We start from the raw sequence: 17,905 nt of genomic DNA on the forward strand, positions 1-17,905 counted from the left end.
GTACATTTAGACTTTGTTTCCACCTGTGCTTACCACTCCCACCCACTCCTGGCTTGAACCTCTGATGTGACTTCAGCTGCCAGCTGAGACATTGAGTTTTGTATTGTTGCATAGTGCTTAAGCACTATGGGAATCAGATCTCATCAGCTTTAAACTGCATGTTGTTATGTATCAACATTATATAATTTAACTTCTTGGCTTTCTTTATTTGTAAAATAGGCTAGTGACACCTAATTCATGGGGTTGACGTAAGAATTAAATGAGACTACGAACATGGCCTTTTAACATGGTGTTTGGTTCCTAATAAGTTGTTATAGCCTTTTTCCTGTTTGATGAATTATTGTCCATTCCTGCCAAATTGAACTGAAGCACTGGACTCTGACCTTGACTTTACCTTTAGTATTGCATTCCTCTATCTAAGCGTCTGACCTGGACCTACAGGTGGCTTTGTGCTCTAGCCATCCTACTCATCAGCAATCTCCAACTTTTGGTTGCAGTATCTGGACCTTTATCACCAGCTCAGATCCTTATTTGAATGAATTCAGTGTAGGGAGTACTCAGATCCCTAAAAGACTAGACTGAGTTCATATTCACTTTTTGGGTTTGCCATAAGTAGCCTACATTGCCACCCTGCCCAAACAAGTATCTTCACTTGGAAGCCAAAAACCCCAGGGTCATTTTTTTGAAAGCTCACATCCCACCCATCAATGAATTCTGTGGCAGTATCCAAAATCTGACGTTCATAGCTGCCACATGATTCCCACCTATAGGACTATCTACTGCAGTAGCCTCCTAACTGGTCTCCCTGCTATGACCTTGACCATCTACAGTTTATTCTTAATATAGTAGCCAGATTGGGCATTTTAAATCCTAAATCAGACCATGTCACCCCTCTAGTTATTCAAAATTTGAATGACTTTTTCCCCTTAGTAAATGCCATAATCTTAATTGAGGCTTAACAAGGTATTTCTCTGCCACTCTTTGTCAATCTGTCTCTCACAGCTCCAAATCACACTGGCTCATGGTTGCTTCTACCTTAAGGTGTTTACCAGTTGTCACTGCCTAGAAAGTTCTTAGCTCAGAGAGTTCTTCATTCTTTCAAAAGTCTCTGTTCAAACATCACCTTATCACAGCAGTGCCATACCAGTGCATGTAAGATAGCACATATCCCAGCACCCTTGTGCTTCTGCCCTGCTTGATTTTTCTTTCTAGCACATAACCACTGAAATGTTATGTCCTTCATAAATTCTTTCTCCCTCTACTTAAAAGTATAAACTCATTACTGCAGTTTCTGGACCTTTCTCACCAGCCAGGACCCAACACCTAATATAGGGCTTGATATTTATTGGTTGAATGAAGGTGTGAAGGGGACCATGACGATTGTCTTCCAGATTCCTTCTGCATTGATGGTACTCTGGTGCAAGGACACCAATAGTTCTGAGGTTTGCTTACTTTGTGGATAAGTCATTCAACTATAATTCGCAGGGGGGAATCTGTAACCTTGGGATGACTCTACAGAACCAGTAAGTTCTTCAGTTGCTGTTCTAAGAGCAGTTAAAAATTCTCGGAAAACGTAAGTCTGGTCTGGCCAGTTTATTATCCTTAATTGCATTTTCAAAAGTGGGTGCAGCTCGGGTTAGCAATTGTATTGCTCCTGAGTCAGCTGCTTGACTGTTTCCCTGTTCTTGTCAGAATGACTGTACCTGTTAGGATTGCACAACATGTTCTTGACCCAGTTAAGATCTTGCAATGCTGTTTGTTTTTCACTGTCTCTGCACTATCCTTGTTAATCGTAACCCTGGCAAATGAGCCAGGCCTGGATTATATGTCTAGTTAAGGATCACTGGTGACCACCTATGCTAGCCTTAGCAAAAAGGAGCAATTTCTCAGGATGCAAGAGTGACTCATGGATCATGGATCCCAAAAACAAGAGTCACAGGAAGGACCAGAACTAGGCTTCGGGTCTCTGCTCCTCTGCTTTGTTCATTCACGGTCAACTGGGATTTCTGATCCAAAAAGCTGGCAGAAGACAGGGCTCATTGCTCCAACTTCAATCATTACAACTCTATATAGAATTCTTCTGTCTGTCCATCCCTGTGTTTCCTTCTCCCAGTTCAAAGTTTCTCTGAAAAGAAATCACATTGGCCCACCCCAAGTTTAGTTAGCTGTTGCCAAGTGGCAGGGTTATGTTAAAAAAGCAGCATTAATGGGGGTTAAACCTTGTTGATGTGAAGTGGAAGGCAGACATTTTTAGCTAGCTGTCAATGGACCTGTTAACATGGTAATAAGCTATCTCTTATCTATTGGTCAGCTTTCAGACATACTCTTTAGGTTACAGTTGCTCAAACTGGGCACACTGGGGCCCCAGGCATTGATGCCACTAGTTTATCTCTTGGCTGGCCTTGCACATGATGATCCTCCTACCTTAGCCTCCTGAGTTGCTGGGCTTATAGGCATGTGTGATCATGTCTGGCTTAAAAAAGAATTGTTTTTAAAAAGTGAGATAATGTTGAAATAAATTTTCTCATATATAATAATGTAACCCTAAAAAACTTAACCTGAGTTATTGGTTAGCTACCTTCATGCACCACAAGAAAAAAAAAAAAAAAGGAATTCTAAGACTTATAACAAGAAATTAGAATGTTAATATTGTATCATCTGGATTCATAGATATCATATGAGTTATCTTATACATAATAATCAATTATTCAAGTTGAGGGTTCACAAATTATACATCAAAAACTTGAAGTTGTGATGTCTCAAAGAGGGACATACAAAGACACTCGTGATTTCCAGGTCTATGATTTGGAGTCTCATTCTCGCATGGCGTTCTAAGTGGTGTTATTGTTTAGAGTCTGCTTCCATGTGTACTCAATGTGTCTAGGGCTTTCCTCAACTGACCAGTGGCTGAATACTAAGACATCAGGATGTTCTTTTATTTTTCACTTTAAAAAACAAGTAATAAGCTTAGTGTTGAAAGCTAGAAGATGCAGGTAAGAAAATGAGGAAAATAACTATTATCCCATCACATGGGTATAATTACTCTTAATCACAGTTAGTATTTTGGGCTTTTCCATCTAATCCATGCTTATTACTTTATTTTTCTATTTGGTAAAAAGTAAAAATTCAAAGGTACCTGAAATAATAATTTCCTCTTTTCCTCTCTACACTCTCTCTTCCCTCCAAATATCCTAGTCTTCACAGGTAACCACTTTGAGGGCTTATTGTATATTTATCCAGAATTTTCCACACATATATAAATATATGCACTTAATTTTTTAAAATTGGAATATTATATGTACTGTCCTGCAACTTTTCTTCTCACATTTCAAGCATCTTTCCATATTAATGGTAATTGAGATATGCTGTTTTTAATGCCTCCCCAGTGTGCAGTTTTGAAGATAGATTGTCACTTATGTAACTAATTTCCTAGGAATGGATATTGTTTACTATTACAAATGCCACTGTAATAAATATTCTTCCTGTGCTTTTTGATGCATTTCTGAGGATACACTTCTAGAAGAAATTCTGGGACAAAGTTTGCTTCCACTGAACATTTTGATAGATCCTCCCAGGACTGCCTTATATCCTGTCTATATCAAAGTAGCAGATCGATTATTTTCAAAATCTGGAATTTCTGAGCTGAACTGTGCCATACCCACTGGAATTGCTGTTTAGCATTCCCCAAATTGCCTTCTAAGTGGCTGCACTATTTTGCTTATTTTTCCCCTTTCTTGACTGCATGGCATATTATTGGGGAGTTCATGATTTTCTTTTTTTTTTTGAAGGACACGCACTAAATATGCCACACAGATTGCAAAAATCCTCTGTGACTTTGTATGTTTATAATAAATTATAATTGAAATGAAAAATTTACATATAAATTTTATAATGTCTTCATATGTATTTCAACATATAACTCCATATTTTAAAAGGATACAGAGAAATGTTCTTAAGCATATTAACAGGGTTGTGCAATTATCACCAGAATTGCAGAACACCTTCGTGTCCCTTAAGAGAGACCTTGTCCCTATTAGCAGTCACTCCTCAATCTGTACCCCTCCAATCTCCATGCAACCACTAGTGTGCTTTCTCTAGATCTGCCAATAATGTGTTCATAAATAATGTGGTCTTTTGTGAATGGCGGCTTTCATTTACCTTATTGTTTCACTGATACAGTAGCATGTATCAACACTTCATTGCCTTTTTTTCCTGAATAATATTTTATTGTATGGATGTATCAATTTGTTTATCCATCACTTGGTAGACGTTTATATGGTTTTTACTTTTGGCTATTATGAATGATGCTGCTTATATGTTAATATTCAATTTTAAAATTTTAAAAAATTTTTTGTTTTAGATAGACACAATACCTTTATTTTATTTTAATATTTAGTTTTTAGCTTTTAGGTGGACACAATATCTTTATTTTACATTTATGTGATGCTGAGGATCGAACCCAGTGCCTCAGGCATGCCAGGCGAGCACTCTCTACTGAGCCCAAGCCCCAGCCCATATTAATATACAGTTTTTGTTTAGAAGTATGTTTTTAGTTCTCTTGGGCATTTATCTAGGAGAATTATTAGGTCACATGATAATTTTTTGAGATGTTAGACTCTTACACAAAGACTGTACAAATTTCCCTCCCGACTATTGGTGTATGAAAGTTCCAATTTCTCCATATCCTTTGCAAAATTAGTATTGCTGTCCTCTGAACTATAGCCATACCAGTGGATGTGAAGTGATATTTTATTGTAGTTTTGATTTCTACTTTTAAGATGACTAATGATGTTGAGAAATTTTGTGCTTATTGACCATTTGTATATAGTTTTTAGAGAACCGTCTCTCCAGAACCTTTTCTAATTGCATTTAATTGTAAGAACGCCTTACATATTCTAGATACAAATTCCTTATCAGATATATGATTTGCAAATATGTTATCCCATTCTATGGGTTGTCTTTTTTTTTTTTTTAGTTGTAGATGGACACAACACCCCCATTCCATCTATTAATTTTTTGTGGTGCTGAGGAGCGAACCCAGTGCCTCACACATGCTAGGCAAGTGGCTACCACTCAGCCACAACCCCAGCCCCTGGGTTGTCTTTTCACAGGATAAATTGGGGAATATTTTTCCCTCTTCTAGTTTTAGAACAGTTTGTGAAGGATTGTTATCAATTTTTTGAATGTTTCATAGACTTTACCAATGAAATCATCTGGGCCTGGCTTTGTGGGAAGTTTTAAAATTATTGTTAGATTTATTTTTGTATGTGATGTTAAAATGGGTCTCTAATGTTTTTCTAAATAAATGCCAGTTGTCCTAATGTCATTTGCTGAATAATCTACCTGTTCCTATTGATTTTGAATGAACAAGTTTTGGAGATCATATTGGATCTTGACTACAACTTTACTCCTATAAGTTACAAAGCAAATTTTGTTTATTAGTGGTTATAATGTTGGAGTCTTGAGAAATTCTTTGTCCCATTATAATGTGGGACATCAGGAAAACAGAAGGGATCAGGATATGGATCATAACTTCCCTGCCATCACAGTCGATGTGTTGGTGTGGTTGGGACTGCATACTTGGACCACCAATACCCCAGAGGCGTGTCTAGTGGGCTGGGAACACATACCTCGGACATTTGCCCATCCACACACAGGTTCAAGCCAGGCCAGAGGTCACCACCCAAGTCTGCTGGCATGGATTCCAGCAGACTTGGGTGGTGACCTCTGGACTTTGGAGTCTGCTTGCTCTGTTGGGCCTAGCATGTTCCCTGTACCCCACCCTACCTTTGCCTTGCTGTTCTTCTCAGACTTTGGACTTGGCATCTTAACACACATCACAGTGGCCACACCTCCATCCACCCTTGGGAGCAGTGTCTGGGACTTCAGATCTGGACACTTTTCTCCCTCTAGCATGTGCCTTTGCTTATCATCTGTAGAACTTGCCCTGACCCTCACTGCCATGATCATCCCACAACTGCTCATGATTTAGTCTGAATACATTTTGCTGGACCATGATGCCCAGGAAATATGACCCTCTGTTTGTCCCTGTGACATTCTGTCTCCTGATTCTATTGCGCATAGTAAATGCATATGAAGTCATGGGAGTAAATGAGAGCAGGAGGGCATGGTGAGAAGGGACCAGAACTGAGCCCTGTAGAACAGCAACATTCAGAGTCGAGAGACAGGAGGCACACAGCCAGCAATGGAGGCTGATGTCAAGGGTAGGCAGAAAATGAAGAGGACAGAGTGACTCAAGTCAAGAGATAAGAATTCTTCAAGCTGGGCGTGGTGGTACATGCCTGTAATCCCAGCAGTTCCAGAGGCTGAGGCAGGAGGATCGAAAATTTAAACCCAGCCTCAGCAACTTAGTAAGATGCTGTCTCAAAATAAAAAATTAAAAAATGCTGGAAATATGGCTCAGTGGTTAAGTACCTCCAGGTTCAATCCCTGGTACCGCCCCCCACACAACAACAAAAAAATCTTCAGCATGGAGGGAGGTGGTAGCAGGTAACAGTATCAAATGTGACTAAGAGAATTCATACTTTATGCTGATTGAAAAGCACCTAATGGATTTGGCCACCTAAAGATCATTGACTATCACATTTATATTCATGATCAAGTAACTATTGAAAGCCCCTCAAGGGCTCTCCAGTACCCTCCAGATAAAGTATCCTTCACACCAGTACCATCTTTTAACACTTCCACTCACCCAGGCTCCAGCAAAACAGAGCTATTGCAAGGATAGAGGACACATTCTCTCTTGTCCCTGTGCTGTTCCCTCTCCTACACCCCTTTCCTCCTTTCAAACTCCCTCTGTCTTTTAGGTGCTCAAGTATCATCCTCCAGGAAGCGTTCAGGCTGGGTTGGATGGCTCTCTTCTTTCTCTTCCCAACTGTGCTGGTATAGGTAAGGTTGTCTTGTCCACCTTCCTCTCCCAAACCTCTGGTCAGAGCCTGCCCCACTGATCTCTCATGAATGCAATGAAGCAATTCTTGGTAGTGGAGGTGGGGGTACATCCTGCTTCTGACCAGGTAAGTAGATACTGGCAAGCCAAACTGGCCACAGGCCACAGGCTTTGGTTTTGTTTAAGCTGTAGGCTAGGTTTGCAAAGAGACTTGGGCCAGGAATGCAATTCCAGGTCATTAGGTTACAAAATTTCCAGTGCCATGAGGTCAGTGGCTTTCCACAGCACTACATCTGTCTCCCCACACATCATGGCCTCTGCATCCTTCCCCCACTCCCTCACATTACGTCCCTTCCCTCCTGCATGCACCTATCTTTTATAAGTGTCTGAACCTGGTAACTCATACTTGCTTCTGCATTTATTAATCCCCTTTGGATCATCCCTTGCCTTCAGGTCTTCTTATCTCAGTGCTTACACTGTGAAAAGGTCATTGTGAGTTTGCTGCTCTGGCTGGATGGCTAACTCTCCAAGGGCAAGGAACATCCTTGCCATTGCCCAGCCTAAGCCTTGCTACTCGCTTGTCAACTGGTTTCAGGGAAAATCAACTTTTATATTTTTAGTAACCAAGGAGGCAGGCATTAGGATGCCAAAATCTTCAGACCATTCTGACATGGTTCTTAGGCATGGTGACAGAATTACCTATGCAAGATTTTTCCTTCACAACACTAAAAATCAGACTCCAGGCTCATCTGCCACCTTGAGGCCAGGTGCCCCCTTGTGGAAAAAGACCCTCTCTTCAGAAAGGTCAAACACCACTCAGAAACCACACACTGCCCCTTGCAAAAAATTCTTCCTAGGGCTGGGGTTGTGGCTCAGTGGTAGAGCGCTTGCCTAGCATGCGTAAGGCACTGGGTTTGATCCCTGGCACCACATAAAAATAAACAAATAAAATAAAGGTATTGTGTCCATCTACAACTAAAAAAATATATATTTTAAAAAAATTCTTCCTGGGATTAGAAAGTAGCTTAAGTGCTTTTTAAAACGCAATAACATATATTACTTTACTTTTGATAATAAAACCATAACTACTCATAAAGTTCAGTAAGTTGTAATAAAGAACAACACAATAACAAGCTCCAAACCCAAACCAAATCCTACCTTCCAAGAGAGCTAGTGGGGATATTTTAATGTCATTTATTCACCTAAACCTTTTTCTATGAAAATAAAGGAAAGATGTAAAGAATAGGAGTATATACATAACACAGAAAGTAAAATACAAATGTAACAGCTGAGGTCCCTCCTCCAGGCGAGCCCTTGTCCTGGAAGTCTTCTGACTTATTGAGCCTGCAATCACCCTGGCTCACCCTCAGCGCTTCCAGCTTCCCCAGCCCGTGGCTTTTGTTTTCTTTAATGCCTAGCACCTTTCACCTACTGCACAATTTTCTTATTATGTTTATTATGTGTCTGTCCCTTACCTCATGAATGTAAGAACCAAGAAGATGGATCTTTGTTAGTTCTGTATCCCAAATGTCCACAACCGTTCCTAGCACACACTAGGTGTTAAATAATGATTTGTAGAAGGATGATTTAACATTGAATATTATGAGTCTTCCATTTTTCATTAAAAAATTTATAAACATGGGCTTGGACTGTAGCTCAGTGGCAGAGCACTTGCCAAGCATTGTGAGGCACTGGGTTCCATAGAACAAAGGTATGCTATCCACCTACAACTACGAAAAACTATTTTAAAATAAGGTGCAAATGTGTAATAACTGGAAAGTGTATAATATTCCATTCTTTGCCTCTATCATGATTCATTTGACCTTTTCCTTATTATAGATTGTTTAGATTGATAGTTTTTCATCATGATAAATAATATTTTGACTTTTTTTTGTATGTGTGTGGGGCCGGGCATTGAACCCAGGGCCTTGTGCATGCTAGGCAAGCATTCTACTAACTGAGCTATATCCCCAGCCCCTAACTTCTCTTTATTTTTTATTATTTTCTTAGAATAAATTTCTAAAAGCTTAATTCTGGGTCACATAGTATTAACATTTAAAGTTTTTCTGATGGCCAATATAAAATTCATTTCTATAAAAATTATGCCACATTACAATGTATCACCCAAGTATACTGATATTGAATATATTCTTTTATCTTTTCAATCTTGGCTAATATTCAGGCCAAAAAAAAATTACACCTCAAATTAAATTTATGTGTCTCTGATATTTATTTATTTATTTATTAGAGAGAGAGAGAATTTTAATATTTATTTTTTTTTTAGTTTTCGGCGGACACAACATCTTTGTTTGTATGTGGTGCTGAGGATCGAACCCGAGCTGCACGCATGCCAGGCGAGCGCGCTACCGCTTGAGCACATCCCCAGCCCTGTCTCTGATTTTTCAAGTTAAAAACATTTTCATGAATATTGGCCATTTGATTTTTGCTTAAATAACATGCCAATTTATATATTTGCCCATTTATAAAAATAGAGATTTGTTTCCTTTTTGAACGACACGAGTGTAAAAGTGGTCCACTTTATGCTTTGACTATAGCCCCTGCTGCTCTGCTACTGCAACTTATTTTTGTTTAATTTATTTATTTATTCTTATTTGTTATATATAATAGCAGAATGCATTTCAGTTCATAGAACACAAAAGAGCACAATTTTTTATGTCTGTGGTTGTACACAAGTAAAATCACTCCATTCGTGTATTCATACATGTACTTGGGGTATTGATGTCTATTACATTTCACCATCTTTCCTACCCCTATATCCCCTCCCTTACCCTCCTTCCCCTTTGCCCTACTAAAGTTCCTCCATTCCTCCCATGTTCCCCCCCACATCCCCATTATGGACCAGCATCCTCATATCAAAAAACATCCGGCATTTGTTTTTTGGGGATTGGCTTACTTCACTTAACATGATATTCTCCAGCTCCATCCATTTACCTACAAATGTCATGATTTAATGCTGAGTAATATTTCTTTGTGTATATTTATACCACAGTTTCTTTATCCATTCATCTATTGAAGAGTATCTATGTTGATTCCACAATTTAGCTGTTGTGAATTGTGCTACTATAAACATTGATGTGGCAGTGTCACTGTAGTATGCTGTTTTTAAGTCCTTTGGGTAGAGACCAAGGAGAGGGATAGCTGGGTCAAATGGTGGTTCCATTCCCAGCTTTTTTTTTTTTTTCCCCAAGGAATCTCCACACTACTTTCCAGATTGGTTATTGGTTTCAGTAGTTTTGATTTGAATTTCTCTAATTGCTAGAGATGTTGAACATTTTTTCATATATTTGTTGATTGATTGTATACCATCCTCTGAGAATTGTCTGTTCAGTTCCTTGGCCCATTTATTGATTGGGTTATTTTTTTTTATTTTATTTTTTTTGGTGTTAAGATTTTTTGAGTTCTTTATATATCCTAGAGATTAGTGCTCTGACATGTGTGTGGTAAAAATTTGCTCCCATTCTATAGGCTGTCTATTCACCTCACTGATTATTTCTTTTGCTGAGAAGAAGCTTTTTAATTTAAATCCATTTCATCTATTGGTTCTTGATTTTATTTCTTTTTAAATTAATTTATTTTAATTAGGTATATATGACAGCAGAAATCATATCGATTCATTGTACACAATTGCACAACTTTACATTTCTATGGTTGTACACAATGTAGTATCACACCATGTGTGCAGTCATACATGTAACTACGGTAATGATGACTATTTCATTCCACCATCTTTCCTGGCCCCATGCACCCACACTCCCCTCCCTCCCCTTTGCCCAATCAAAGTTCCTCCATTTTTCCCATGCCTCCCCCTCCCCGTTATGGATCAGCATCTACTTATCAGAGAGAACATTCAGCATTTGGTTTTTTGGGATTGGCTTACTTCACTTAGTATGATATTCTCCCATTCCCTCCATTTACCTTCAAATACCATGATTTTATTCTCTTTTAATGCTGAGTAATATTCCATTGTGTATATATACCACAGTGTCTTTATCCATTCATCTATTGAAGGGCATCTAGTTTTCTTCCACAGTTTAGCTATTGTGAATTGACCTACTATGAACATTAATGTGGCTCCGTTAACTATAGTATGCTGATTTTTAAGTCCATTGGGTATAGACTGAGGAGTGGGATGGCTGGGTCAAATGCTGATTCCATTACAAGTTTTCTAAGGAATCTGCATACTACTATGTTGAACATTTTTTCTTTTTTTTCTGATTTTTTTTGATATTTTATTTTTTAGTTGTAGTTGTACTCAATACCTTTATTTTATTTATTTTTATGTGGTGCTGAGGATCAAACCCAGGGCCTCGCATGTGCTAGGTGAGCACTCTACCGCTGAGCTACAACCCCAGCCCTGAACATTTTTTCATATATTTGTTGATCAAGTGTATATCTTCTTTTGAGAAGTGTCTGTTCAGCTCCTGAGCCCATTTATTGATTGCGTTGCTTTTTTTTTTTTTTTGGTATTAAGGTTTTTGAGTTCTTTATATATCCTGGAGATGAGTGCTCTATCTGACGTGTGTGTGGCAAAAGTTTGCTCCCAAAATATAGGCTCTCTGTTTACCTCATTGATTGTTTCTTTTGCTAAAAAGAAGTTTTTTAGTTTGAGTCCATCCCATTTATTAATTCTTGATTTTATTTCTTACACTTTAGGAGTCTTGTTAAGGAAGCCGTAGCCTAATATGACATGATAAGAATTGGGCCTACTTTTTCCTCTATCTAGGGTCTCTGGTTTAATTCCTAGGGCCTTGATCCACTTTGAATTGAGTTTTGTGTATGGTGAGAAATAGGGATTTATTTTCATATTGCTGCATATGATTTTCAGTTCTTCCTGCACAATTTGTTGAAGAGACTATCTTTTTCCATATATTTTTGGTGCCTTTGTCTAGTATGAGATAGCTGTATTTATGTGGGTTTGTCTCTGTGTCTTCTATTCTGTACCATTGGTCTACATGTCTATTTTGGTGCCAATACCATGCTGTTTTTGTTACTATAGCTTTGTAGTATAGTTTAAAGTCTGGTATTGTGATGCCCACCTGCTTCACTCTTCTTGTTAAGGATTGCTTTGACTATTCTGGATATCTTATTTTTCCAAATGAATTTCATGATTGCCTTTTCTATGTCTATAAGGAATGATGTTGGGATTCTGATTGGAATTGCATTGAATCTGTATAGCACTTTGGATATTATGACCATTTTGACAACATTAATTTTGCCTATCTAAGAGCATGGGAGATCTTTCCATCTTTTAAGTTCTTTAATTTCTTTCTTTAGTGTTCTGTAGTTTTCATTGTAGAGGTCTTTCACCTCTTTTGTTATTCCCAAGTTTTGTTTTGTTTTGTTTTTTTAGGCTATTGTGATTTCCTAATTTCTTTTTCAGAGGATTCATCACTGATATATAGAAATGCATTTGATTTATGAGTATTGATTTTATATCATGCTATTTTGTTGAATTCATTAATTAATTTTAGGTGTTTTCTGGTGGAGTTTTTTGGATCCTCTAAGTATAGAATCATGTCATCAGCAAATAATGAGAGTTTGAGTGTTTCTTTTCCTCTCTGTATCCTTTTAATTTCTTCATCTGTCTAATTTCTCTGGCTAAAGTTTCAAGGACTATGTTGAATAGAAGTGGTGAAAGAGGGCATTCCTTTCCTGTTCCAGTTTTTAGAGGGAATGCTTTCAATTTTTCTCCATTTAGAATAATGTTGGACTTGGATTTAGTGTAGATAGCTTTTACAATGTTGAGGTATGTCCCTGTTATCCCTAGTTTTTCTATTGTTTTGAACATGAAAGGATGCTGTATTTTGTCAAATGCTTTCTCAGTATCTATTGATATAATCATATGATTCTTTGAGTCTGTTGATGTGAGGAATTATATTTATTGATTTCCAGATGTTGAACCAAACTTGTATCTCTGGAATGAACCCCACTTGATCATGGTACATTAATTTTTTGGATATGTTTTTGTATGCAATTTGCCAGGATTTTACGAGAATTTTTGCCTCAATGTTCATCAGGAATATTGGTCTGAAATTTTCTTTCCTTGATGTGTCTCTGCCTGATTTTGGTATCAGAATGATACTAGATTTGTAGAATGAGTTTGGAAGGGCTCCTTCCTTTTCTATTTCATGGAATAATTTGAGGAGTATTGGTATTAATTCTTCTTTGTAGGTTTTGTAGAACTCAGCTGTGAATCCAGGCTTTTCTTGGTTGGTAGGCTTTTGATGGTATGTTCTATTCCTTGCTTGAAATTGATCTGCTTAAATTGTGTATGTCCTCTTGACTCAGTTTGGATAGATAATATGCCTCTAGAAATTTGTTGGTGTCTTTGAGGTTTTCTATTTTACTGGAGTATAAAATTTCAAAATAATTTCTAATTGTCTTCTATATTTCAATAGTGTCTGTCATGATATTTCCTTTTTCATCACAGATTTTAGTAATTTGGATTTCCTCCTTCCTTTTTGTTAGAGTGGCTAAGGATTTGTCAATTTTATTTATTTTTTTCAAAGAACCAGCTTTTTGTTTTGTCAGTTTTTGAATTGTTTCTTTAGTTTTAATTTCATTGATTTCTGCCCTGATTTTAATTATTTCCTGTCTTCTACTACTTTTAGTGTTGGGTTGTTGTTCTTTTTCTAGGGCTTTGAGATGTAATGTCAGGTTTTTAAATTTATTGACTTTTTCTTTTAATGAATGAACTCCATGCAATGAACTCCTCTTAGCACTGCCTTCATAGTGTCCCAGAGATTTTGATAAGTTGTATTGGAGTTCACATTTACCTCTAAGAATTTTTTTTAAATCTCCTACCTGATGTCTTCTGTTATTCATGTGTCATTCAATAGCATATTGTTTAGTCTCCAGGTGTTGGAGTAGCTTCTCTTTTTAATTTTATCAGTGATTTCTAATTTCTTTCTTATGATCTGATAGAATGCAGGGTAGTATCTCTATTTTTTTGTATTTGCTAAGACTTGCTTTGTGGCATAACATATGGTGTATTTTGGAGAAGGATCCATGTGCTGCTGAGAAGAAAGTATATTTGTTCCTTGACAGATGGAATATTCTATATATGTCTGTTAAGTACAAATTATTGATTGTATTATTGAGTTCTATAGTTTCTTTGTTTAGTTTTTGTTTGGAAGATCTATCCAGTGGTGAGAGAGGTATATTAAAGTCATCAAGTATTATTGTGTTGTGGTCTTTTTGGTTCTTGTATTTGAGAAGGGTTTGTTTGATATATATAGATACCCCATTGATGGGGGCATAGATATTTATGATTGTTATGTCTTGTTGATGTATGAATCCCTTAAGCAGTATGAAATGTCTTTCTTTATTTCTTTTCACTAGATTTGGCTTGAAGTCCACTTTATCTGATACGAGGATGGAAACCCCTGCTTATTAACGTGTTCCATGTGAGTGGTATGTTTTTTCCCACCCTTTCACCTTTAGTCTGTGGATGTCTTTTCTTGTGAGATGAGTCTATTGAAGCAACATAATTGGGTCTTTTTTGTTTTTTAATCCAATCTGTCATTCAGTGTCTTTTAATTGATGAATTTAGGCCACTGATATTCAGGGTTGTTATTGAAATGTGATTTGTATTCCCAGAAATTTTGGTTTAGTTTTGGTTTTTAACTTAACTTGGTTTCTCCTTTGATTGGCCTTTTCTTTAGTGTAGTTCCTCCCTTTGCTGATTTTCATTTCCTCCTCATGGAATATTTTGCTGAGGATGCTCTGTAGTACAGACTTTCTAGTTGTCAATTTTTTTAACTTTTGTTTATCATGAAACATTTTTATTTTGTCATCAAGTCTGAAGCCTAATTTTGCTGGATATAAGATTCTTGGTTGGCATCCATTTTCTTTCAGAGCTTGGTATATGTTCAGGATCTCCTGGATTTTGAGGGTCTGGGTTGGAAAAATCTGCAGATATCCTAATTGGTCTCCCCTATATGTGATCTGATTCCTCTCTCTTGTGGCCTTTAAGATTCTGTCCTTATCTGTATGCTAGGCATTTTCATTATAACGTGCCTTGGTGTGGATCTGTTGTAATTTTGTACATTTGGTGTCCTGTAAGCCTCTTTTGTTTGATTTTCCAATTCATTCTTCATGTTTGGAAAGTTTTCTAAAATTATCTTATTGAAGAGATTGTGCATTCCTTTGGTTTGAATCTCTGTGCCTTCCTTTATACCAATAAATCTTAGATTTGGTCTTTTGATGCTATTCCATAATTCTTGGATATTCTGTTCATGGATTCTTATCATCTTCACTATGTAGTCAACTTTATTTTCCAGACTGTATACTTTGTCTTTATTATCTAATGTTCTGTCTTACAAGTGATTTAGTCTCTTGGTGATGCTTTCTATTGACTTTTTTATTTGGTTTATTGTTTCCTTCATTTCAAGGATTTCTGATTGGCTTTTTTTTCCCAGAATCTCTAACTCTTGAAGTAATCTTTTGTTACCTTTATTTGTTCCCTTCTCTCTTTGTTGTTGTGATCTATGGTTGCCTGTATTTGCTCTCTTATCTCTTTGTTGGAGCAATTGATTTTTGCCTGTATTTGCTCATTTAAGTGTTTCTTTAATTCACAGATCATTTCTTAAAAATATTCTTTTTTAGTTGTAGATGGACACAATACCTTTATGTTATTTATTTTATGTGTTGCCAAGGATTGAAGCCAGTGCCTCATACATACTAGGCAAGCGCTCTACCACTGAGCCGTAACCTTGGCCCCTCACAGATCGTTTTAATTATGTACATTCTGAACTCCTTCTCTGACGTTGTATCAACTGTGCTGTCCATGGGTTATGTTATTGTAGTATCTTGGTTTGTTTGGGACACTTTTTCCCCTTGTTTTTTCATGTTATCTATGTATCTTCCTTTCTTGCAGTGCAGATCTGAAGTATTACAGTTTCTGCCCTATATGTTATAGTAACCGTGCATATTATCTCTACCTCACCTTGGTGTTGAGCTTCCAGAACCTGCCAGTGACCTGCGACGGATGCTACTGGAACTATAGGTGGTGGCGGCAATAGTAATTGATCTGTTTAACTTGTGATTCAGTTCAGGCAAATCATGACTCTAGAAAGTTGTCAATGCCTTTGATATTTTCTATTTTATTAGAGTACAAATTTTCAAAAGAATTTCTAATTATCTTATGTATTTCTGTAGTGTCTGTTGTGATATTTTCTTTTTCATCTTGGATGTTACTAACTTGAGTTTTCTCTCTCCTTCTCTTCGTTATCATGGTTAAGATTTTATCAATTTTATTTATTTTTTAAAAGAACCAACTTTTTGTTTTGTCAATTTTTTATTGTTTCTTTTGTTCCAATTTCATTGATTTCAGCTCTGATTTTAATTATTTCCTGCCTTCTGCTGCTTTTGGTGTTGATTTATTCTTACTTTTCTAGGGCTTTGAGATGTAATGTTAGGTTATTTATTTGTTGACATGTTCTTTTTTTTTTAAGGAATGAACTCCATGCAATTAACTTTCCTCTTACTACTGCCTTCATAGTGTCCCAGAGATTTTGATATATTGTATCAATGTTCCCATTTACCTCTAAGAATTGTTTTTATTTTTTAGTTGTAGATAGACACAATATCTTTATTTATTTTTATGTTGTGCTGAGGATCGAACCCAGTGCCTTGCATGTGTGAGGCAAGCGCTCTACCACTGAACTATAGCCCCAGCCCTAAAAATATTTTAATCTCCTCTTTGATGTCTTTTGCAACCCATTGTTCATTCAATAGCATATTATTTGATTTCCAGGTGTTGGAGTAGCTTCTTTTTTTAATTTTATAATTGATTTCTAATTTTATTCCATTATGATCTGATAGAATTCAGGATAGTATCTCTATTTTTTTTATATGATAAGAGTTTCTTAATATATGGCAGCATATATTATGCCACATAATCTATGTGCTGCCGAGAAGAAAGTGTATTCACTCCTTTATGGATGAAATATATAACTGTTATGTCTTGTTGATGTATGGTTCCATTAAGCATATGTAGTGTCCTTCTTTATCCCTTTTGATTAACTTTGGCTTGAAGTCTACTTTATTTGATATGAGGATGGAAACCCCTGCTTGTTTATGTGGTCCATGTGAGTAGTATGTTTTTTTCCCAACCTTTCACCTTCAGTCTGTGAGATGAGTCTCTTGAAGGCAGCATATTGTTGGGTCTTTTAAAAAAATCCAATCTGCCAGCCTATGTCTTTTGATTGGTGAGTTTAGGCCACTAACACTTAGGGTTATTATTGTGACATGATTTGTTTTCCTGGTCATTTTTGGTTTTTGACTTGACTTGTTTTCTCCTTTGATTGGTATTTCCTTTAGTGTAGTACCTCCATTTGCTGATTTTCATTGTTGTTTTTTAATTTCCTCCTTATAGAATATTTTGCCAAGAATGTTCTCTAGTGCAAGCTTTCTAGTTGTAAATTCTTTTAACTTTTGTTTATCATGAAACATTTTTGTCATCAAATCTGAAGCTTAATTTTGCTGGATATAAGATTCTTGGTTGGCATCATTTTCTTTCAGAGCTTAGTATAGGTTGTTCCAGGATCTCCTGGCTTTGAGGGTCTGGGTTGAAAAATCTGCAAATATCCTAATTGGTTTCCCCTATATGTGATCTGATTCCTTTCTCTTGTGGCTTTTAAAATTCTCTCCTTATTCTGTATGCTAGGCATTTTCATTTATAATGTGCCTTGGTGTGGATCTGTTGTGATTTTGTACATTTGGTTCCTATGAGCCTCTTTGTTTGATTTTCCAATTCATTTTTCATGTTTGGGAAATTTTCTGAAATTATCTCATTGAAGAGATTGTGCTTTCCTTTGGTCTGGAACTGTATGCCTTCCTCTATCCCAATAATTCTTAAATTTGGTTTTTTGATGCTATCCCATAATTCTTGAATATTCTGCTCATGATTTCTTACCATCTTCACTGTGTGATCAATATTCTTTTCAAGATTATATATTTTGTCTTCCTGTCTTC

The 17,905-nt window shown here is 36.8% G+C and overlaps 1 protein-coding gene across 2 annotated transcripts in view; it reads left to right on the plus strand.

The window, feature by feature from the left end:
• Nucleotides 1-17,905, plus strand: part of Mapk6 (mitogen-activated protein kinase 6) — a 68,059-nt gene that overhangs the window by 38,794 nt on the left and 11,360 nt on the right. Inside the window, exons 8-9 of one of the 2 annotated variants that reach the window (XR_011706672.1) lie at nucleotides 6,828-6,909; nucleotides 9,192-9,438. Coding sequence is in view for 1 of the 2 variants with exons in the window: in XM_071608267.1 (XP_071464368.1) it covers nucleotides 14,270-14,324 (55 nt within the window). In the remaining variant the exon portion in view is untranslated. Of the gene's footprint in view, nucleotides 1-6,827; nucleotides 6,910-9,191; nucleotides 9,439-14,269; nucleotides 14,335-17,905 lie in introns of those variants that run through there. The other variant, XM_071608267.1, reaches the window with a different exon arrangement.

Source organism: Marmota flaviventris, chromosome 2 (genome assembly GCF_047511675.1).
Source record: "Marmota flaviventris isolate mMarFla1 chromosome 2, mMarFla1.hap1, whole genome shotgun sequence".
NCBI lineage: Eukaryota > Metazoa > Chordata > Mammalia > Rodentia > Sciuridae > Marmota > Marmota flaviventris.